Genomic DNA, 24,333 nt, shown 5'->3' on the forward strand with positions numbered 1-24,333 from the left:
AAAAAAATTAGCCTAAAAAATAATAAAGGTTTACAAATATGAAGATCCAATGTGATGTTTGTAGCAAAAAAGAAGCTTCTGTTTTTTGTTCAGCAGATGAAGCTGCTCTTTGTGATGTATGTGATCATAGAGTCCATCATGCCAATAAACTCGCATCGAAACACCATCGTTTCTCTCTTCTACACCCCTCGTCCTCTAATATCCCACTCTGCGACATCTGTCAGGTAATTTGATCTCAGGTCTTGAGTACCAGTACCACCTCGGAAAATCTTTTTTTTCTTTTTATGTTACACTATTACATTACTGACATATATTTGGGATGCAGGAGAAAAGGGCACTCATATTTTGTCAACAAGATCGAGCAATTTTATGTAGAGAATGTGAACTGCCACTGCACACAGCAAATGAACATACAGAAAAACATAACAGGTTTCTGTTAACAGGGATTAAGCTGTCTGCAGTAATTTCTGACAACACCAAAAATACTGATACTGTAACTGCTAGCAATGGAAATGGAATTGGAGGTTACATAGTACCTGATTTTAAGTCTGCTAAAAAACCCACATCAGTTTCTTCTGAAAAAACTCTGAATTCGTCTGCATCGCTCGTAACAAACAGCACCAGCAACAACAGCAGCAGCCCGATTAGTTCAAACAATACTCAGTTGAACTGTGGTGGATCGACTAGTAAAATATCTGAGTATCTGATAGATATGCTACCAGGGTGGCATTTTGAAGATTTGCTTGTTGATTCTGCTGCTCCCTTTGGTTTTTCAAAGGTTTGCTAAAAAAATCTCAAATATCTTATTTAATTTTTGTGATCATTCATATTTTTCCTAAACAAAAATTGACACAATTCGTGCAAATTGAATCAATTCTGTTTAGACCAACAAGAGTTGGCTCAAGTGGTAAGCAACTTGATGCCGCTTAAGGGAGGTCTCGGGTTCGAGCCTCACCGTATGCAGAAACTCTTGTTGGGAGACTCACCCACCATAAGCCAGGTGTGCTACCCGAGTCGGATCCGGATGTAGTCGGAGCTAAGCTCCGGTGAACCGGGTGGGCAACCTTAAAAAAAAAAAAAGAATCAATTCTGTTTAGTTGGATTACCTATAAGAAAATGAATAGTTGCATTGAATACTACAAGTAATGATTAACTAACCACCTCAAGTCACATAAAAGTCGCACTTTTACACGATAGATAATTATGTGATTTAGCGTGTTTAAGCATGTTGTATACACGTTTTTAACACACACAAATAGTAATTGCATGATTGATCTAGATTAATACATGACTTGGGACACTAATTTGACAAATTGTGCATCAGTAATTATGATTAGATATTGAGATTATATGTGTAATTTTTACATTTGTGAGTGCAGAATAATTGTAACAACAACCTTGGAATTGAGGTGAATGAAGATGTGTTGTCATTTTTTGATGTGGAGAATGAAAAGGAATTGACAAGTTCATCAACAAATTCAGAGAATTTCTGGGTACCACAAGCAGCAATTTCTAGTAACATGTTTGGTCAGACAACTTCAGAAATTCATCAAATTACAAATGCATCAATTTATGGGACAAAGCAACAGCAACAACAACAGACAAGTGTCAATGCAACTATGAAATTGAACAGAAAATATTTGAAGGATGATGCTTTTACTGTTCCTCAAATAATTACTAATTCATCATTAGGGTCTAAGAGAACAAGACCTTCTTGGTAGATTAATGATCTTAACTAGATCTTGTTTTTATTAATTTTGTACTGTGTATCTTGTATCTTTTGAAGTGTGTTTTATATGTGCTAAATTTTAGATGGGTTTTTATTTGGTCATATGTTTGTTGTACACTAGTAATTATCAAGGTGTTGAAAAAAATATCTCCCACTTTGGACTTGTTCTTTTATTTAATCCGTTAGGGTTGCAATCACTCAAGGTTATAACGCTCTTGTACTGCCTTCATCTTCCCTAATTAATGAGGGTACAATCCCTTGACCATGGAGATTGATAGATAAGTTGTACTCCTACAGAATCGATCTCAATTTAATATCTTTAAAATTTTGTAAAGAACTGAGACGTTTTGAATTCAGTGTATTTGTTTAAAATAAAGCATGAAAAGCAATAAAGATAGATCTTGGCAAAGTATTCACAACGCTTTATTGTTTTCCTTTATTCAATTGGCTTTTTCGGCCTCGAAGTTTGTTGTATTTTATCTTACAAGCTGAGTTGATTATCGCTTTAGTGGAGACACTATTTTTGATATTATTTCATTATAAAAAAAAATATAAACTTGATTGAAACGATAAAAAGAACAAGGGATTTTCTAACACATCAATGGGCGCACAATAACAATTTAATTTGGAGTTCTTATTATTATACTCCCTCCGTCCCAAAAAGAACGACCCATTTGGCCAAAACTTTGTCCCAAAAAAAATGACCCATTTGCATTAAAACACCCACTAAGGGCCTGTTCACATTTACTTAATTTCAGTTCAGTTCAGTTCAGTTCAGCTCCAATCAGTTCAGTTCAGTTCCAATCAGTTCAGTTCAGCTCTTAATTTCCCTCTCACATAAAATATTCATTTCAGCTCAATTCAGTTCAGTTCAGTTCAGTTCAGTTCAGTTCCAATCAGTTCAGTTCAGTTCAGTTCAGCTCCAATCAGTTCAGTTCAGTTCAGTTCAGTTCAGCTCAGTTTAGTAAATATGAACAGGCCCTAATTTGCTACAATATTTGTGCAAAATTAGCTTCCCCATATAAAAATTTGATATTTATGTTATTTTATTACTTTCTCACTCTATTTTTTTACAAACCCCATGTAAATTTATCTTTCCAATATACTTTTACTTAATTTTACTTAACTTCCTTAATACCCGCGTAATCAACCCAAATGGGTCGTTCTTTTTGGGACGGAGGGAGTATTACAATTATTCTGACAAATCAAATGAAAATCTTTCTATACTAAACTAATTTTACAATGAGAAAGTTTAAAATTTTCCTTTTAGGATTTACCATTCTCATAACTTCTTTTATTTTACAAGGTTTCCACCTATTTGTAATGTTTCAATAACGTAACATGTATGTGCATATGAACACACAATAGACAAATCCTCATTTTCTAAATATCGGAGTTAATTACTTAACAAATTGTGGATTCTTACATAGTTGTAGAGAGGATATCAAATAGAACCGCACAAGCTTATATATGCAAAATTAGTCTTACGACATAAGAAGGCGAGATAATGCTTTCAAAAAGAAAATCTAATAATTCACTTCCACAACAAAATTTACCTCATACAAGATTTCGCCTTCTAATAGAGCATGAATATCAATCATCTCATCAAAATTAAAATATATGAGTAATATAAATTTTAAATGTTATTAGGAATTGAAAGATAGTTGAGGATGAATATGGTTGATATATACTTGTACTTGATGGATCATAAGACTGACAGATTGTTACATGGGTGCCAATTTTGTCTAAAGAGGCAAGACCCTCTTTTTGTCCAAAATAATGTAGGACATGTCTTTCTAGATTAGGACAGGCCAATAAGACTCAAGACTTTTGATGAATTATTATTATGATAAATAATAATTAAAATATAAAATTAATAATAATGATCAATTTGATTAAATGGGATGACCTGGCATTTGATATTTAGCACATTATTTATTGGATATGGTGGGGGGGGTGAGAATAGGTCATTTGTGATAATGTTCCATCATATTTTTCTCCATGATATGCTAAAAAAGATGCTGTCTCCTCTTTTTATTAGTTGCCTTAATTTGATTAATATAATACTAATTTAATTAGTATTATTGCCTGAATTTTAAGCTATATACTCCGTACTTTATGAGTTTCTTGTTGTTCTTTATATTAATTTATCTGGCCCTATGTACAGTTCATACCTTGCTTAATACTGCTCAAATTTTATTTTCTTTTAGTTTTGTATTTGTTTCCCTTTGAAATTAAAATATTAGTAAATCACAATACAAAATATTTCATCTAACTTGCATAGTTCTCTTGGAATGGCTAAATTGACACGATAGACTATACTTTATGAAAGATTTTCAATCACGGTCTTGTACTCTTACAGAGAAGATGTTCCTAATAATTCTTATTTATTTATATAAAAAAATAAGAAAAATGAAAGATTCTCAATAGATAAAACATGGAGTAAATAATAATGGCATTAATGTATATAGAATTTAACTTCGAAATGCATAGTCCTAATATTATACGGAGTAAAATAGAGATTATTGTAAAAATGTATCAAAGACAACCACATTGGTAGAGGGGATGATGTAATATAATAAGTCTTAATTAAAAGGGAGAAGCTATTATTTAATCGATTATGTAAATTATTGTAAAATTTCCTTTAATTAAAAAAAATAACGAGAATTTTACTGTAAAAAAATACTTACCCCTAAGGACAGAGATATTTTTTTGGGTAATTAGAATTGTCAATTGAATGTGTTAGGGATCGGAGGACAAGTAGGTGTGGAGGGAAACAGACAAGAGATAAGGAAAAGCATGGCAATGCCCCTTTATATGTACATGATATTTATTTCTATTTACTAAGGAATAAATTCAACATCACATCTATATAAATAAATTCTTAGATTGATGAGATATATAGATCTTGAAGTATAACTATTCCCAGATAGAGATATAATGAGTTGTCGAGTTGTTTTGTTCTCTCTTTTAATCAAGTACGGAGTACATATAAGATCTATCAAAACCGCTTATTAATTATTATGCAAAATCCATATTATATTCTATTATGCATATAATTTGGATTTCATAAATTCTCATATTCATTTCGAGTCATTGATATTTATCTTATAACTACAAGCTTAGCTTGAAAGGGCAGTGCGTACCATATCAAGCTCGATCATTAAAGAGTTAAGTGTTAAGTAATACTCTATACTCCATATAATCTAATTTTATGTTTTAGATATCGTTTCTAAATAGAATTATAGAAAGACATGTTTGTTACAATATAGCGGCCAAAAAACAATATAGCATTGACAATGGGATTAAAAAAAAAAAAAAAAAAAAATCCTTATTAATGTATCTATTTCACCATGTATGTCATCACGTTGGACAATGTACAAATAGTAATTATGAAAACTGGGAAAATCTCATACGTGGCAAGGGTTCGGGATTGATTCTTGATATCATCCTAGATTCATCATAGGTCAAACTAGCCTCAAGATTTGAGATGCTAATACCAACGAATTACTGTTAATTAAGTAGGGTTACTAGGGCACATCATAATACTCAAAGCAAAGTCATAGATTACTCTAATACTATATTGTATAAATTACTCAAATAGTACCATTTTTTTTTTGTTCGTAAAATTCAAACCAAATTTTAGGGACTCTTGATGATGGTGGCCCATACTCAATTACTCAAATCGAGCTAGTACTAGTGTACTACTTGACCTTTACTAATTCTATTCATGAAAGGTCAACTATACTTAACATGTAATTAAGTATGTAATTATATCATATAATATGTCAACCATATGATACTATTTTGATATTTTCTTCTAGTTATGTACGTTCTTGATTTTTGTTGTACTTTTATGTTTAACATGACATCTTCAATGACGTTAATCGTTCTAAAAGTAGATTTTTTGATTTCCATTATTAGTAATATGCAATCTGTTAATATCTTATTGGTTATTAAAATTAATCTGAGGATTACAAAGCTCATTGACTTTATGATTTGTAGTATTGGTATTATTCATACTCCATACTACGTACAGTAGATACATGTATTAATATTAATGTAAAACTAGTTACATCTTGTGCATGTATAATCTACCGTACTTTTTCTTTGTCTACGTGTTTATATTGTGATTAAATGGACATAAAAAAAAAGAAGTCAAAATGAGTAATTTAAAATAGATGAGGTACAAAAATTAATTTATTCAAGCTATCTTTAAATTTAACAATATATATACTCCATAATGAATTAGTTTATATGACACAGTGTGGCCGAAATTACTTGATTAGGGTTATTTGGTCGGTCAAGAGTTACTTGGTCAGAGGAGTAGTCATGAGTTACTCGGTCAGTTAGGGATCAATCGATCGGTCAGAGTTTACTTGTATCTCAAACGAACACACAGAAAATGCGCTGCTTTATAATTTATACAACGAACATCGCACGAGCATATACTAATTTACCTAACTTTTATCTAATTCAAACATGTCAACTGTCTTTTTACTTTCCCTACTCGAGTCTTGAGCGCAATTTTGTTTCCTTAACGTCAAAACCCACTTTAACACTTTGTCCAATTTACCTCCATTTCATCGCGCGCTTGAATCTCATCAAAGACTTTCCTCACGTCCCTTTCAACATGAGGAAATTTGCATTGATGATTGTGAATGATAAACGAAGAGCTTACACACTAGATTTTTGCCGTTTTGGAAACAAAATTGTGCTCAAGACTCAAGTAGGGAGCATATTAGAATAAATAGATTAAGGGTATGTTCTCATTTACTGAACTGAGTTATATTAAACTGAACTGAGGGCTTGTTCACATTTACTAAACTGAGTTGAACTGAAGTACTGAACTGATTGGAGCTAAACTGAACTGAATTGATTGGAGCTGAACTGAATAGAACTGAAATGGATATTTTATGAGAGAAGAAAATTACTCCCTCCGTGTTTTTTTTTAAGTGACACAGTTTGACCGACACAGAGTTTTAGGAGATTTTATTGACTTTAATAAAATAAGATGTTAGTGGGGTAGGTTGGAGAAGTGAGAAATGATAAAGTAAAAGAATGTGAGAGGAAGTGGGGACCATGAAAGGAGTGAGAAATGATAAAGTAAGAGATAGTGGGGTGAAGATATATTATTAAAATGTAAGAAATTTCTAAAAGAGGAAGTGTGTCACTAAAAAACACGGCCGGAAATGGAAAGTGTGTCATTTAAAAAAATATGGAGGGAGTAGGAACTGAACTGAAATAAACTGATTGGAGTTGAACTGAACTGAACTGAACTGAACTGAAATGAAATTAAGCTAAAGTGAACAGGCCCTAATTGAAGCTGAACTGAACTAATTGGAGCTAAACTGAACTCAATTGAAATTAAGCTGAAGTGAATAGACCTTTATTGAAGCTGAACTGAACTGGACTGAACTAAATAGAGCTGAAATGAATTGTTTATAAGATAAGGAAATTAGGAGCTAAAATGAACTTAACTGATTGAAGCTAAGCTGAAGAGAACATGCTCTAATAGTAGTATACTTGTAAATGATTAGAGCTGTTCAAAAATAGCCCACCTCGCAAATAACAAATTTGAGTTTGGGCAAAAGTAAAAGTGTCAAAACCACTCTTGACCCGACCTGATAACTCGAAAAATATTCGATTTAGATTTCGACTCGCGTGGACATAATAATATATTACTCGTATTATTCGACTTTAAAATTTGATCCGGAACCCGGTCTGATCATTCGAATTAACACCTTAAGGCAGAATTTTAGAACCCGATCCAAATATAACTTTTTTTTGGATTTTGGGCAAATTTTAGCCAGACTCGAAATTGGCTCGACTCAAAAGCCTGTTAATTTTGGTCCAAAATAGTGGGTCAGGGCCCGGATAGACCCGAAAGATAGTGCATTGGCCCGATTCGGCCCATGATCAAGTCTAAAATGAATGCAATATTAGCCGTTGATATTCTTTTTTGACGGACACGATTACATGCGAGTCATTAATCTTCTAGTTATGTTTTCAATTTTTTTTTTCTTTTCTTTTTGGAGCCTTTTCACTTTTTGCGCTGCACCTCTTCCGGCGCTAACTCTCCTCCATTGAAGCGTACTCTGAATTCTCCATTAAAGCAGCTTCGGAGCTATCTCCCCTCCATCAAAGCAGCTTCTTAGGTAAGTAGTTCTTTTTCCGTTTTATTTTTGAATTATCGAATATCAATTTCATTATTAGGGTTTATCGTTGTAGTGAAATTAGGGTTTATGTTAGATGGATTATTGAACTATTGGTTGTGATTACTGATCTTATGGAAGTTTGTGACGAGTGATTTTGTTGTTAGAATTTTGCTGTGTGTTCTTTATATTGATATCAAAAAGTGAGAAGAATTTTATGTGATGTTTTCGAGCTTAATTTGTTGATTGAGTCAAATTTGTTGCTTATGTGTTTCAGCATTTTGTTTAAAACTTTTTGATGTTAGAATGGAACTATAAAAATGGACCCTTTTTTTTCCTGAATTGGGCGGCTGCCCTGTCTAACCTAGCTTAGGGATGGCACTGAAACTTTTTTTTGGGAAGTAGAATGGAAGCTGAACGGGTTATGGCACGAGTTGTGTTAATGGCTTCCGGGTTTCATCGGGCGATTCTTGCTTTTCTTTGCATTTGAATGGTGATGGTAGTGATAAATATATCTGTCCATCATGTGCAAATTGTTGGGAATTTGTTTATATTTACAGGACTAATTGTTCTTCCAGGCACTTTGGTTTCCTGTTTTGTGGATAATCTGGTGAGCATTGGGTAGCTAGGAACTTGTGGATAAGTTTTATACTTTTGGTTAGTGGTCTATGGTATATGGTGGTAGGATATTGGTATCAGAAGTCGGAAGTCGAAAACTGGTTTGGATATGGCAAGCCTTCACAGTTCACACTACATTATTACAGTTTCCTTCCTGCCAGTCATTGTTAATCTGTTGGTTTGGAAGCAATTCAGAAACTTTCGTTTATGCTTCCCACTCTCCCTGAGTCCCTTAGGAGTGGTAACACCATAATTTTTAAACATTATTTAGTTTATCCTCTTTCTTGGAAATTGTTGTTGACTCATAGATAGCTCATTTTAAAACAAAAAACTTGTCAAAGACCAAATGCAAAAAAGGTGCTGGCGTCTATCTGGCCATCTGCTATGTCTGCTATTTGCTTCTGAACATGGGATTATTCACCAATTTTTTAAGCCAACCCAATTTACCCAACCATTTTTTCTAATTTTACCTGCTTCTCGGCATGAGCTATTTTATGAATTTATGGTCCTTCCATGACATTTACGCTTTGATACCTAGTTATTCTTTAATGATGGAAAAGTGTTATACTTTGAGGAATCCATAATATTGACGGTCTTGCTCTCGTGTATTTATGTGTTAGGTTTATTCTTATCAAGTTACCATGAAATTTGGTTCTTTGAGATCCTTCAACTTTGTCACTTTGAATCTTTATTTTTGAGGTATTGTGAAGCTTGATATGTAAGAGATGACCTTTTATATATACGAGTTCCATTTTCATCATTTCATCTTTGAGATAAATGGACAGGATCTGATGGTTTGAAGAATTCACCCTTGATACGATATGCTATAAATTTTGTGCCACTTTATCTTCTGATTGCAGAAAAGGTTCTGCTGTAGCTTGATGGCTGCCCTATCAGGCTACCATTATCTTAATGCTTCTGAAGTAACACAAGCTGTGAAGGACTTTTCATAAATATACTAAACTTTAAGTTACATCAAAGCCTTGGTGATGAATCGATTTGGAAATTGGAATTATATCATAGAACAGTTAGTATGCTAAGGCCTTATATTATGAAATGATCACAGAGCACTGAAGAGATGCTGGTTGTTTTGGTATAATTCCTGGGATAATATCCCTTTAGAACAAGTATGAAGACTTCGAGCACTAACCGACATACATAGTTATTCGTAACCTTGTTTCAAGTGTACTTTTGCACTTAAATTACTAGGGCTATTATACTTATCTCCAGCCCAAATTCATCCTTTTTGTATCTGATATTCTGATTTTCGTCCCTGTTTTGGTTTTGTATATGTGTGTTGGGGGGTCTTTTTGATGTTTTATTGTTGAAGCTATTTCAGATTTTTGTGTAGCTAATTGACTGCCCTTTTCTTTTTGGTGATTATCTTTTCTATTAATTTTGAAGTTTCAGTTCCTCACTTAAATTTGTAGTTCTTCTAGCTGTGCATTGCATTTTTTAATAAGTTAATAACCATTTGCCCCATCTTTCCCACAGGATTGCAGGACGCTGTTGACTGTGAAGCTAAAATGGCTGTAAGCACTAACTCTTGCTATATTGGTGATGGTGTTACATGCAAAGCTCAATCTTTATATACATAGGTCTTTTATTATGCAGTTTTTAATAGCAAGTTCAGAGTCTAATTTGTCAGCGGGTCCAAGTGCATAGCTAATTGTTTATCTGATTTGATTGGTATATGACGATATTGTCTTGGTTTCTTAGTATGCCAGCATGTAAAATGTTTTTATGATTGTGAATGACATTTGCATGCCACTGTCATTTTACAGGATTATTGCACAGTTTAATGCTGGTTCATTGTGAATTTGTGATTAGCACTCAACATATATGGGTTTTACTATTTTTTTCTACTAAATACCTTCATTTTTTTGTCATGTTATGATGGTTATGTTCTTGGTCTTAAATCATCTGCTAATGAATTTTAAACCCTTGATTTTGCTTGCCATATCAGAAATCAGGCTGTTCTGTAATCCCCCTGTAATGTACAGTTAAATGCGTTTTTTATTCCTTGGTTTTTTCCCCCCTTGTTCATAGCCCTCATTTTGATTATGGGTTATTGTGTGTAAGCCCTTTGTTGTCCTCTGTCACATAACAAACACCACTACTGTAACCGATGTCTTTCGCATGCATGAAAGTTTTATTGCTAGCCAAAATGGGGAAATAGGTGTGTGTGTGTGTGGGGGGGGGGGGGGGGGGGAGGGGGCATTTATTCATTTACAGTATGTATATTCAGTTGTAAGCTTTGTGGATTCCTACCACATTGTTGTATATTTTTCTCTTCTGATTTATCAGTCTTTAAAGCCTTGGTTTTTTTTTATTTTTTTTGCTTTCTTTTGCAGACTGTCCCAGTTAACCCAAAACCTTTCTTGAACAATCTGACTGGAAAGCCTGTCATTGTGAAGCTGAAGTGGGGAATGGAGTACAAAGGTAACATGTTTGTTCGTCACTTATATATCTGTTCACGAGTCCAACATTATTAATAGGTTTTGTGCCAAAAAAAGTAGATAAAGAGGCGATGTTATCTTATATTCTTTGGTGCTTGCAGTTTCATATTTGTTTTGAATTCTTTTTTTTTTTTTAAAATTATTGGCTTGAGAATTTTGTAAGATAACGTTTGTTCTATGCAATCTTGCAGGTTATCTTGTGTCAGTTGATGGGTACATGAACCTACAGGTACATACTTGCCTGTTCTGCAATGATACATCTTTAGGATTAATTAATTAATGTTCTAATCTGTGTTTTATTATTGACTTTCATAGTTGCTGATCTTTTTTATTGATAACTTGCTTGCAGCTGGCAAACACAGAAGAGTATATTGAAGGCCAGAAGACTGGAGATCTTGGAGAGATTCTTATCAGGTTATTAAAACTTTATTTTAGACTTCTGTTCAAATATAAATATCTCAGTTTGGTTTTTATTTCTGGATCTCTTTTGAAAAAGATTTGTGTGCAACATTGCAACTGCTAAGTTGTGATTTTATCTGTCAACTCTATTGCTTAGAATATGCACAGTGTCACTTTAAAGTTTGAAATTCATTTTCAGACCCTAACTGTAAACACTTGAAGTTTATGTCTGATTTCCTGTGAAAAAAAAAAGTTTATGGCTGAGTTTCATAATTCCGATGCAATAAAAATTTATAAGGAAACAAACTTAAATACTTAAGTTTCCTTTGTTTGGCTCCTTGCTAGAAAAGTTAAGAGACAATAACCAGGAAAATGGGGGGAAGAAAATGTGGTGTCATGCTGTCATTCTTTTGTTTGAAATGTTTGATCTTTTCCATTCTTTGGAAAACTATCATCTATAGGTAAATTACAAACAAAAGGAGGAAAGTGGTAAATCTAGATATCTTGGAAAATTATTTTCCTCTAACCAAATGCTGCCTAAGACAATATTGTATTTTTGTGTTTATCTTTTTGAAAATGTCATTTGTTTTTGTTTCTGCCGCCCAGCTGGCTAGTCTACCGACTAACATTAGAATTGTGCTGTGTTTTTTCGTTTTATTTGTTTAGATGTAACAACGTACTGTATCTCCGTGGAGTTCCTGAGGACGAGGAGATAGAAGATGCTGACAGAGATTGAAGAAGAATAATCGTTTTGCTCACGATGCAGCTGATAGAATGTCATGCAAAAACTCAGTGAAGATTGAGTGATATTAAGCTCATGTGAGATGGTTATTGTTAGGCGTAACTGTTGAATTCTCTGGATGTGATACATTTGATGTAAAAGATTATCTGTTCATGAAAATAGAAACTTCTTTTTATGTTCATTACAAAATTATGTTTAATTACAACAGTTGAAAATGGAATGAGGATCCTGTCAATTCTACGGACAGTCTAATTGTCGGGATCAGATGAAGGGGGCAGGCAGGGGATTTTGGGAATACGATTTTCAAAAATATTCATCTCATTCCAATTAGTTGGTTTAATAATCAGAGTGAATCCCTTATACACGAGAACATTTGTGATTATTAAGCGTATTTGAAATTGAATCAGGTCATAAGAGCAAGATCAAGACTGAAGAAATAGACTGAGGATATCCGCGAAGCAAAGCAAAACAAAACATGGGTTTACCAAGAGTGTACAATCAACAAACAGACAAACTTCAGCCATAGCTAGTTATACTACAACAACAACGATGACAAAGCCTTAGTCCCTACATTTAGGTTGGCTGCTATGGCTAACCATTCAGTACCAAAAAAACAAGTTTGTATGTTGCAAAAACCAAAAAGGGAGGGAACATCCTGAGACTAGCTAGTACTTAAGACATCAAAGTCTCAAAGAACGAACCAAAGCTTATCGTCGACAATGAGCTTTGCACATATTTATGCAGTCATAGAAGCATAATCCACCACAGTGAAGTGGACAATCAAGCTTCATTCCATTGCACCTTCCTCCTCCCATGCATTGTGCAAATTCTCCCAACTTAAAGTTTCCACGACCAAATGTTCGCTTTTCATGTCGCATTCTTCCTCCTCCACTACATCGGCCCCACTTCCATGACCCTGCACCGCCACCTCCCCAACCCCATCCTCCTCCTCCCCCACCTTTACCACCACCGCCACCACCACCTCCTCCACCCCCTCCTCCCCATCCCCATGCAAAACCACCACCTCCACCTCCCCCACCTCCACCATTGCCTCCCCCTCCACCACCGCCACCACCACCTCCACCTCCATTCTGTCGTTTCTTGTCCCCTAAGTTAACTTTAGTATAATTGGAAGTAGTAGTATGACCATTTGGTAGGTTAACAACCAAGGCGGTTGCATTATTGGCTTGAATTGTGTATGTATTAACACTTTGGTTGCTACTACACAGGCCAAACAAGGCCATAGAGAATAGAAAAATGAGGGTTAAGCTTCTTGCTATCTCCATGATCACTTTAGTTTAATTCACTACCAAATTATGCAAAGTTATGAAGTATATATAGTATGTACTGTATTATAATACGTAACGCTTACATGTTACGGTAACTCGACATCCTTTTCCTACACTCATTCCAACTCCTCAATAGAGAGAGAGAAAGGTAGATTGCATTGCACTCGTGAATAAAATATAAGCTGCTGGGAGATCATGCAAGTGGGCAGACAAAGTCACAAAGAACTCATCATAGAGTCATAGGTCGTTACCCTAACAAGAACGTATAGAGTGTTAGTAACAAGTAGAATGGACCGATTAGTTACAACTACAAGTATAAGTCAATCTGTGGGAACAAATCAACTATATGTCTATATGAGTACGTTGTCTTTGGAAAATTCAATTGCTAATAATAATGAATGATGTCAAGAAGAAGTTATTTGCTCGCTTTGAGGTTGTTTAATTTTTTCCTAGCGTGCTTATTGGAAAGCCAATCGAGCAACAGATTATGTTACAGCTTTAGGCAATCAATTTTTCAGATTGTCTAAACTTCTAGCTAGTATATAATACAATATGTAGTACCATTGCAACATTAGATCGATATTGACATTATTTAACATTTTTTCAAGCATTAGGACATTGCAAAATAGTGCATTAGGGATAACTATATAGCACTTTTTATAGCAATTCCTAGTGTATGCACTATTCACTTTGTATGATGTTCTATGAAAAAAAAAAAAAAACTTCCTTTATCGAAATAGAGATTTGTTGACAAAATCAAAGTACCATTTTGATGATTTATGCCTTTTTTTTTGTGTGTGATGAATTAGTGCTTTATTTATGCCATCATTTTTTGCCTTTTTAAATGCTAGAATAAAACTACATACTTGTATATTATGTAGCACGTTAATTTGCAGTTTTGTCAAGCCCCCCCGAAAAATAATCATTCTACTGCTAAAGGGTAACCACAAGTACAAGTTTTTTCACTGTTTTCTTATCCTGAAAACATCTATCTTTATTACATGATTTATGGTCTTTTAATTTGTAAGAGCATGCAATATATATGTAGCAGAGTCCAACTTCCATTGAATAATTTCATTAGATTATCCACTAATGAGAATTATCAATTTTTAAACGGGTTTGATCTGCTACAATAATCTTGGATAATTAAATCGTTAATTATATGTTTTAAAATTAGGTAAATAATGCAAGATGATTGCGTGTTTTCATATTTCTTAATGATTAAATATGAAAGTCGGAAGTATAAAAAGTGTCCTATCTCAAAGGGTGAATAAAGCTATTCTTTTTAAGGATTGTTTGTTGATTTCTTACTTTACCTATTAACTGAATAAATTAAGCCAATGATTCAAGTCTAGTAAATTTGTAGCTTCTCATTTTCGCTTTTCTTTCTTTGTTCCATCTTCAATCTATAAACGTTTCCTTATAACAATCCATGTTAGCCGACCCAAAATTGTTATTAAAACTAAACGTTGTTGTACCATCTCTAGCTTTGTGCAAATAATCACTCTTATATCAAATCACGTTATGAATAATTTATATACGAATTGAAGTACTCCAAAATAAAGTGTATATATTCTTGTTAAATGCCGCAAGACTTTAAAACCGTATGAACAAAATGTTGCATGCCTGACCTTAGCAACATAATTATGTTCACAAAAGCTTGGTATACAAATGATTACATAAAGTTATTGGTGAGCTAACCAACAAATCCCAAAAGGTGGACCAAACTAACATTATTCATCTTCAACTCGAAGCTTGTACTTGCTCTCATCTTAAATTATGTATATATGTTATGGGGTTGAGCATGACGTGTTAGGTTATTAACTGAAATAACTTTGCTTCTATTATGAGATATTCCAGCCCATGCACGCATGTTTACAAACAACATGGTCCATGCATGCTATCTTGGTTGTATAATGCTTCCTGTACTCGTCTTCTGTATTTGGATCTTTTTCTAGGTCTTCAGCAGATTTCTATATTTACCAATATTTTCACTAGTTTTGGTAACTATAGATTTCTTTGCACTTTTGATGTAATGGACCTTATTTGCCTAGAAGGCTAATAATATTTTCTTTGGTTTGGGTTAAAAAAAACCATGGTCCATGCATGCAAATTCATGATTTCATAATAAAAACTTATATACATAAGTACATTTTATATACTTCCTCCGTTTCTTTTAAATTGACACGTTTCTTTAGTCACGTTTACCAATGCACTTATTTAATCATTAATATCTATAATTATCGATAAGCAAAAATTATGAAAAGTTGATATTTTGAAAGTATATAACGTGATGAATCTAACAAGATCCACATGACTATATTTTTCATTACGTATAAAGCACAAAACACAGTCAAAGGGAGGTGTGTGAATAGTGCTAAAGTCAAAACGTGTCAACTAAATAAAAACGGAGGTAGTAATATATAGACAACATAGTAATGCATGTTTACTTTTATATTATGTGGCATATAATACATTTAATCAGCCAAAGTTATGTAAAACTTTTATTTGTTAAAAGAATTGGATTGATATCCATTAGACCATTAGAACATCACAATATACTATGGGTGATTACTGTCGCCAGATGACTTGCACACTCATATATTAAACTTTGAAGGAAATTAGGCAATGGTATTCTCAATGTTTAAATTGAAGTTAAGACAAATTTGACATAAAAATTCAATAAAAAGTTGTCAAATTTTCTAAAATAGTGAAAATGATTCATGAAAGTGACTGCTCGTTAAATTTAGTGACGGTGCAAGTTTATTGAAATAACACAACTATTATTGTGTAGAGCGTATGGACACACACGTGAGGCCTCTACGAGGTGATGTAGAAATATGTCCTCCCTAGCTACCCTCTTAATACACCTACCGCTTAGTGGTATTGGCCTCAAGACTATATAAGTAGCCATAGCACCAAAACATGCATCACCAGCTTTCTGATGAACTAATACTTCAAAGATCTAATTCCAAGCGAAATCTCTTATTCTCTTATCTACTTGTATTACCTTACAATGCCAAATTACCAATATATATTGATAGAACTGCATAAGTTACAAAGTCCGATACAGAATTTTCAAACAGCTATCATTCCATGTACAGAACCACGGAAGTATAATACACGGATGAACGCCATTTCTAACTGTAATCAAGGGGCTTCAAGACATTAGTTGAGTTACGGAATTTTTCTATAAAATCACCATCATAAGGGAAGCTTTTTCCCTTCAAAAATGCAGAATACCAATATGCAGAGAATTTGGGGTATCTTCTTAAATCTGGATCTCTATAATCCATATAATACAATCCAAATGCCCATTCATCCAACCCCCCCATATCTAGTGTGTCGATGAATGACCATACAAAGTATCCTCTTACGTTTGATCCATTCCTTCAAAAAGAAACATCAAACTTGTTTTAGTAAAATAATTCTTCAATATTAGTAATTTTCTATGATTCACAAGCTAAGTGATTAATTAATACTAAACATATGTGATTTCAATTTATCATTTGTGATTCATGATTGTTGGTACTTTTGATAATAGGTAGCTAGGGTGGTGTCATACCTTGCAGCATTGAGTACGCTTCCGATTGAGGCATTTAAGAATTCAACTCTTGGTTTGTCAAACAATGACGAATTATGATACATCCGATATCCTATCAGATACAGTAACTCATTAGCAATAGACAGTAGAGAGTATTGTGTATTAATTGGAAACACAACGAACCAAAAGAAAAAGGTTATACTTACCACTTTCATGTATATATGTAGGAGGGTTGCCATATTCCTGTTTGCAAAATTCTAGTACGTGCTCAAGTGCCTAATATTTGATCAAATTGTTAGATCATGAAATTTTTAAATGAGTCAATAATCATCATAATCGATAGCAACTCCATCTCACCTCTTCATTATGACTCCCATCTGCAAGATAGTATAATATAATTTACGTCAAAATTTACATTAGCAACCACATATTTTAGCAAGCAATACATAAACTAAAACACGATGCATTATATCGTATGCAATTTTTTTTTGGAATAATATATGCTAGGATTTTTTTGCTCGTGACATGACCTGTCATACGATATGATCTCAAGCAGGGGAGACAGAACATATGATAGTGCCCTTTCATATATCATGTAACTATGTAAAGGTGAAGAAAGGTTGTACTTACAGTGAGATCCAATTCCACTATCTGCTGCAACATCTCTTGGCTGAATTAAGAGGATATTAGGATTGTCCTTGATAACTAAAGAACCATAGGAATTCAATCCAATGAAGTCATATGATTGCTTAACGAGTCTTGATTGATATTTTGTGAAGGAGGGAAGTCGGCTGCCAGCCCGTTCCTTCATTATATCTGGATAATCTCCAAACACCAAGGGATCTAAAATCCTGGCAGAACATAGAGAAAATAAGTAAATAAGAATTAATCCAATCAACAATCTAAGAGCAAGAATGGTATACGACATCATTTTTTTGACATAATCTAAGGCAATCAAACAAATTAAACTAATGTAAACTAATAGCTACAAAATTAAGGAAACAGAACAGCATTTAGCCGTACCATGCGCACGTGGGACTTGGCTTTGATCCACCTTAAAGAATGGTGCATCATTATAGCATTTAACTATCATTGAATACTCTGTACTTCATTCAGAGTAAATAAATTTCTAGATTATTCAGTCAAGTGTAAGTAATGGCTACCCAAGTTTAATTTATAGCTATAAAATAGGTTCAAATAAGTTCAAGAGAAAAATAAAATCAGATAAGCAGTGGAAATTAGGCGAATAGAACACTTGTGATTATAACTCACCAACCAAGAAGGAACTTGCTGCCTATTTGAGCTGCAAGTATATCTTCTTTTGTGTCTGTTTCAGGAATAATCCAATTGGCGAACACATTTATACCTATATCTCCATGTTGTTTTCCCTGCACGCAATGCATTCAAATCATCAGGCACTCATGCTTACTTAATTAGGAGATGTATCCGCCTATCTCTTTTCCAAAAACCTCGAGTATTTTGCAGCAGTTAAACTTGTGACCTTAAGATTCCAAGTTCGGATTCTTTGATTACCGACAACTCCAAACTTGCATTAGTTTAACAAGCACGTACCTGATATTTTTTTCTATATAAATCAACCACAGTTGCATGAGCCAGCAATGTGTTGTGAACTGCAATATATGGCTCAATCGTGGAGTTGCCTCTGGTACAGACACCAAATGGAGGAGAGCATCTTTTAGGAGGAATACTTCCTTGATCATAGCCTGTCAACAATGCAATATTGGGTTCATTGAATGTAGTCCAATGTAAAACACGATCCCCGAATTCTCTAAAACACACATCTGCATAAGTTGTGAAGTCTTTCCTGCACCCAAGAGATTACAAAGTTATTCGTGCCAAAAAAACTATTTTTTACTGAAAATGTTATACAAGACAAATGATTGTTAAGGGGAAATTCACACAAGATGATGACTAATACTTCTACTCCTTAAATGGAAGTTTAACCCTATCCTCCGTTTTCGCAATTGTAATAATTTGACTTTTATACTATTTGTTTGTGTATGTATATGTTTTACTGTTGTAGACTTAGTCCAGGTGCATTGTAGTCTCAAAACATCAAAAAAAAAAAAAAGTTTTTAGTAGTAGATAATTACAAATATTAATGGTCGAAATGGTGTGTTGACAAGCATAAAATTCATAGAATTGCAACTTTAAATAACAATGAAAAAAATAGTGGAAATATAGTACTGTATGAAATCGATCAGACTAGCTGCAGAAAAATTACACGATTTGCTGATTTAGCCATGACCCATAGTCATCTTCCAGTGCTTGTGGCGTGTCCATATGCAGTAACACCACATGCGGTTGAATTCCTAAAATTCAAGTTACAGAAATTCAATGCATAATCACTCATATATAGTCAACTCTATTCCCTCCCTCCTAAAATATTTTCACCTTAGCTTTGAATTTGACTAGAACAAAATAAATCCATAAATTTCTATATTTTGCTAAGAAAAACTTAGATTTTATTGGTAATATTCCTCTGTATTATGATAAGAATTGTATCACTAACTAGCTACTACTCATGAAATTAAAACGTTCTAACGGAATTTTGTACTTACCATTATTGACAAGTTCATTAATCAGATTGTTGTAATATTCCACCGCTTTAGGATTGACTGGTCCCCTTCCATCTGAGATTAAATCAAAAGAGAATAATGATCATTTAAATTTTTCTTTCCAAAAAATGAATAAGAAGATGACTAATAATCTAATATAGAATCTACCTAAACTTTTTTTCCTGGTTCAACTCACTTACTTTTAGTGTATTATTCATGATAATGCCCATACTTTGGAAGTTTGTATTCAATATATTGTCTATCCTTAATTATAAATTTATCCCACCGTAGTTTACAAAATTGAAACACTTATTAACTTTTTAAATTAAAAATCAAACTACCCAAAAATTGTATGATTATAGTATATATAGAAATCCAATAAATAAATTAAATTTGGCAAAGTTATCATTATGAGTTGATTACTAGAACAGGTGGAGTGATTCTGTACTTGGAATAAGTCTTGACCATGAGATAGAAAGTTTGTATGCAGGTAAGCCCACACCCACCATCAGTTTGACATCTTCCTGTTTTTATAAAAAGAAAAGATTACATGTAGCCTTTCACACTTATCTTGGAGGACTATGGAAATCTATAGAAATTAAATAAAAATAAAAACTTAAAAACTTTTTACAAAATATATTTGATGTCAATATAAATAAAGTGTGAGCGAGTTACTACACTCACGAGCATGATGCACATATACTTCAAATAAAAGACATTAGTCGGTATATGATATACTCATGCACCCGAGTGTATATCTAACAGTTGGGGCATTAAGAGAAAAAAAATAATACTAGTAAGTTATGAAATACTAGATCGAAAAAGAACATATATGTTGTTTGTTACTATGTAAGTGATATTACAAGTCTCTAAGAAAAAAGTGCAAATTATGGAATTATTGAAGCAATTGTGCTTTGCGAATAGTTATGTCCCTTTTCTATCTTTTTCATCAGTAGGTCATGTACAAATTGGATGTACTATATACAATCGTTTTAGTCTCCAAATCACACAATAGTCACACCTTTGTGAAGTTAACTTTTATTTAGTTCGGGATGAGTAATAAATTTGTTGTGTATAGTACACCTTTTGCACGATGCACACTTAAACTGGAATCAACAAAATCTGGAAAGTTGTAAAAGGTGTTGCTTACCTTGTATTTATGATACTGGTCACACGCTCTCTCCATAAAATAAGCATTATCACCACCTGAAGTTGTTTAAAACTCTAAGTTCATTACAAGACTTAAAACATACAGTAAACGAGTCAAAACTTAACGCACTCACACAAAACATTCATTTTCCATGTAATTTTGTTTCTTAAACATCTTCCCACTTACAAATTATTCCAATTTGGCAAGAGAAACTCTTCTTTCAACTACATACCTGCCACACACATCTACTCATACTATTTAGTAACAAGAGATGTCAAAAATAATACGACCTTTAGTTGGTTTTAATAAGGCTCGGGGTGCACCAAGCCAATAAATATTTTCTTGTGTGGCTCTATAGGCACACCACAAATAGACCTCAGATGTTCCTTGAACTTTTGGTTGTAAAATTTAGTCCTAACTATTATTTCAGAGTTAATGCTGACTTTTTTTTTTTTTTTTTTTTTCATTTCCCTCCTCTAAAATGGCCACATGGGTATGATATGTCCTCCTGAATATATACTTGATATTATATTCAACATTGGACAACAAATTTGATCAAATAACAGCATGCATTCATATAGTTTGATTACATTAGATTATAAGAATACAAACCAGGATTATTATAGGTGTCTAAAATGCTCGGTGTCCGGCCATCCTCGAAAACCGCACCTTCCATCTGCATAGAGCATCCCACAACAATGAAATTATGCACATACAAAGTCAAATTCATGCATGATCAACACAATACATATAAAATATAAACATTTTACTAACAAAACTCACTTCTAAACCACCCTTTCAGATGATTTTAACTACTAATTGGATGAATACAAGTTAGATAACCAACAAATAGAGAAATCATAAAAACCTTAATCCAACCACGGCAACATAAGGCCTAACCTCATACCTAAACCCAAATGACCAAATCCCAAAATCTAAGACAGCCTAAATTCGATATCCGAAATTCCGATCAGATAACCAGGAAACCACTGCAGAAATGCAGCAGCAGTGATCTGAACTCGCCTTACTGACAAAATCCAATGACATTGCCACTGCTAGGAGGATGGCTAAGTCCAGCAGCAAGGGCTTAGATCAAGGACTAAAATTTGCCCAACAATGGAACCCAAATACAATTTTAGATACAATTTCAAGTTCATCTTCAGCAAACCATTTTCTAAATTCAGAATCTCATCAAACCCAAAAGTAATTTCACAAAGTTCCTCCTACCCAAACAAATTCACCTTTTCACATTCTACAAACCCCTCTTTAATTACTCCATTTGCTCCTCAATGAAAATCAAAATTCTCACTTTACTATATAATCTTGTCCAAATTTGAAAGTTGATTTCCCAATTTTTCTTCTTTTTCATTCCAACTTATAATCAATCAAACCACACTGTTTTTATCCGACTCATATCAATTAGATTAAGTATAGATGGCATAATTATACACTCAAGATCTACCCATCAATATAAACATGATACTCTTTAGCGTCGAATTAAATGGGACAAATAAAATGGGACGGTTTGTCACGAAATTACCTGAAAAGCGGAAGACCCAGCCCCGAAAACGAAATTAGGAGGGAAATCATGAATTGTGTAGCCGTATACAGTAGAGAACGGTAATTCTTGAAAGAACAGAAGGGTAATTATTAGTAATATAGTTGGATTGAAGGGTGAGGTTTTCAATAAACTCACCATTATTTTTTGATTAATGGCTAATCATTTTAGTAAAACTACAAGTACTTTATACTCAGCTGATTTGCATTGGAGTTGAGAAAATCTCGAGATTCACGACGCATGAGATGGAGCAATAATATCTTTTGTCTTAAACAAAGCGTTAAAAATCCACCAAATTTAAGAGTATATTAAATGATTATATATTGCCCTTAGGATTACATCTAACATTACCCAAATTATAAATAAATCAATAAATTTTATTGATTATTGAATGTGGGTCTTGCTATCAATACTATATACTAAAAGACACACCAGCAATGACACGTGTCATCTCCTGGTGTGTCTTTAGTTATTTTTTCATTTTTTTAAAAAAAAATATTTTAATTAAGGAAACAAATCATTTATAAAAATCACATTATTTTTTTTTGAACATATTCTCTATTGGCATGTAATAATTATTATATTTATAACAAAAGATTTATTCACAAATCTTTCTAAAAAAAAATTGGGCAATATATACCAAAAATAAATATTTTTAAATAATTAGTGACCTATTTTACACTAAAAAATATTGCTCGGATTTTTTTGCCTACTTTGTTTTAGTTGTGTATTGGAAGCTACAATTAAAATTGCAAATATCAAATTAACATATCACACACTTTTATTGTTTCTTGACTAATTTATAATTATAATATTTCTCAATCAATAATATATAACTAATTAACTATATATAAAGATCATCGTGCATGGCACGGGATCTAACCTAGTTATCCATATATTTACGAAAATAATAGGCTGATTAGGTATTTATGTTGTTTTATTTACTATTTTGCCATTTGATAAAAAAATTGTGTTGATCAAATTAATAAACCTGGGATTCCTCAATAATATCTACTTCACTTTTTTTAAAAAAATTCAGTTTGATTTTTGTCCATCTTGACGAGTAAAGACTAAATACGGTCCCTCAACTTTTGTATTATGCTCACTTTTAGTCCCTCTCTAACTATTTGTGCTCTTTTAGTCCCTCAACCACCTTTGTTGGTGTTTGTCAGCCAAAAGTTGAGGGACCTTGCTGACTAAGCAATAGTTTAGGGACCTTGAGTCATTTTTTTTTTGTTTTTCAATTTTTTTTTTCTTAAGAATTTATTTAACAAATAAATCTTTTAATTATTTGTTTAAAAAATATTAATAAGAAACCAGCCACCCTTAAAAAGCCCAGCAACCTTCCTCCTCCCGCTGCCGACAGCCAGCGCCGGCGACCACCACCACCAGCCACACCCACCACCACCAGCCACACCCACCACACGCACCACCAACACCATAAAAATTCAACAAACTCCACTAATCAATCGATCATACAAATCAAAACCCCTAATTTATCACAAAATCATGAATTCTACACAAATTATTCAACAAATTGGGCAAAATCATACTTCCTCTGCTTCTAAATCATACTAATTAAATAGTTAAATAAATTAATCAAACATTATCAGTTGCCACACCCACCACCACCAGCCACACCCACCACACGCACCACCAACACCATAAAAATTCAACAAACTCCACTAATCAATCGATCATACAAATCAAAACCCCTAATTTATCACAAAATCATGAATTCTACACAAATTATTCAACAAATTGGGCAAAATCATACTTCCTCTGCTTCTAAATCATACTAATTAAATAGTTAAATAAATTAATCAAACATTATCAGTTGCCAAACCCACCACCGACACCACCTTAACAATTTTCCATCACGATAAACTTCACAGACCACCATCATCGTCGGTCTTCAACTACCCCTCGACACTCGTCGCCGTCGCCACATTTAGACCATCGTCGTTACTGCCACCCCCATCTAAACCACCACCGTAGCCGCCCTCTTCTAAACCACCCCCGCTGCCGCTCAACCCTCTTCTAAATTAAACTACCACCCCGCTGCTATCGTCCAAACCACCACCACCACTGTACCACCCATATTTATCCCT

General features: G+C 33.5%; 3 protein-coding genes across 3 annotated transcripts; 2 read left to right on the forward strand and 1 right to left on the reverse strand.

The window, feature by feature from the left end:
- The first annotated feature begins 23 nt into the window (after nucleotides 1–23).
- LOC145615040 (B-box zinc finger protein 20-like) lies at nucleotides 24–1,803 on the forward strand. The gene is made up of 3 exons (XM_081670120.1): nucleotides 24–224; nucleotides 326–778; nucleotides 1,380–1,803. The coding sequence occupies exons 1-3, from the start codon at nucleotides 39–41 to the stop codon at nucleotides 1,719–1,721; spliced, it is 981 nt and encodes a 326-aa protein (XP_081526246.1). The 5' UTR covers nucleotides 24–38; the 3' UTR covers nucleotides 1,722–1,803.
- Nucleotides 1,804–7,748: 5,945 nt separating this feature from the next.
- Nucleotides 7,749–12,348, forward strand: LOC145615000 (putative small nuclear ribonucleoprotein F). Its single transcript, XM_081670086.1, has 6 exons — nucleotides 7,749–7,887; nucleotides 9,997–10,034; nucleotides 10,857–10,944; nucleotides 11,153–11,190; nucleotides 11,311–11,375; nucleotides 12,027–12,348. The coding sequence occupies exons 2-6, from the start codon at nucleotides 10,029–10,031 to the stop codon at nucleotides 12,094–12,096; spliced, it is 267 nt and encodes an 88-aa protein (XP_081526212.1). The 5' UTR covers nucleotides 7,749–7,887; nucleotides 9,997–10,028; the 3' UTR covers nucleotides 12,097–12,348.
- Nucleotides 12,349–16,434: 4,086 nt separating this feature from the next.
- On the reverse strand, nucleotides 16,435–22,363 carry LOC145613583 (beta-glucosidase 11-like). Its single transcript, XM_081668687.1, has 13 exons — nucleotides 22,205–22,363; nucleotides 21,277–21,340; nucleotides 20,665–20,720; nucleotides 19,963–20,038; nucleotides 19,518–19,589; nucleotides 19,181–19,268; nucleotides 18,508–18,760; nucleotides 18,208–18,323; nucleotides 17,566–17,786; nucleotides 17,293–17,312; nucleotides 17,142–17,211; nucleotides 16,957–17,047; nucleotides 16,435–16,781 (listed from the first exon to the last, which is right to left on the reverse strand). Exons 1-13 carry the CDS (start codon nucleotides 22,361–22,363, stop codon nucleotides 16,532–16,534), a joined length of 1,536 nt encoding a protein of 511 aa, XP_081524813.1. The 3' UTR covers nucleotides 16,435–16,531.
- Between the last annotated feature and the right edge of the window lie 1,970 nt (nucleotides 22,364–24,333).

The sequence above is a fragment of the Chenopodium album genome, chromosome 25, assembly GCF_948465745.1.
Source record: "Chenopodium album chromosome 25, dcCheAlbu1.1, whole genome shotgun sequence".
In the NCBI taxonomy this organism is placed as follows: domain Eukaryota; kingdom Viridiplantae; phylum Streptophyta; class Magnoliopsida; order Caryophyllales; family Amaranthaceae; genus Chenopodium; species Chenopodium album.

Excerpts from the sequence above, each read along its gene's own strand:
- LOC145615040 (XM_081670120.1), top strand. The coding sequence starts at position 39 with ATGAAGATCCAATGTGATGTTTGTAGCAAAAAAGAAGCTTCTGTTTTT. Across the intron at positions 225-325 it reads CACTCTGCGACATCTGTCAG|GAGAAAAGGGCACTCATATT; the intron begins GTAATTTGATCT and ends TTTGGGATGCAG. Across the intron at positions 779-1,379 it reads CTCCCTTTGGTTTTTCAAAG|AATAATTGTAACAACAACCT; the intron begins GTTTGCTAAAAA and ends TTGTGAGTGCAG.
- LOC145613583 (XM_081668687.1), bottom strand. The coding sequence starts at position 22,363 with ATGGTGAGTTTATTGAAAACCTCACCCTTCAATCCAACTATATTACTA. Across the intron at positions 20,039-20,664 it reads ACCAGTATCATAAATACAAG|GAAGATGTCAAACTGATGGT; the intron begins GTAAGCAACACC and ends TTATAAAAACAG. Across the intron at positions 19,269-19,517 it reads TAATGAACTTGTCAATAATG|GAATTCAACCGCATGTGGTG; the intron begins GTAAGTACAAAA and ends CTTGAATTTTAG.
- LOC145615000 (XM_081670086.1), top strand. Across the intron at positions 10,945-11,152 it reads GTGGGGAATGGAGTACAAAG|GTTATCTTGTGTCAGTTGAT; the intron begins GTAACATGTTTG and ends GCAATCTTGCAG. Across the intron at positions 11,376-12,026 it reads CTTGGAGAGATTCTTATCAG|ATGTAACAACGTACTGTATC; the intron begins GTTATTAAAACT and ends TTATTTGTTTAG.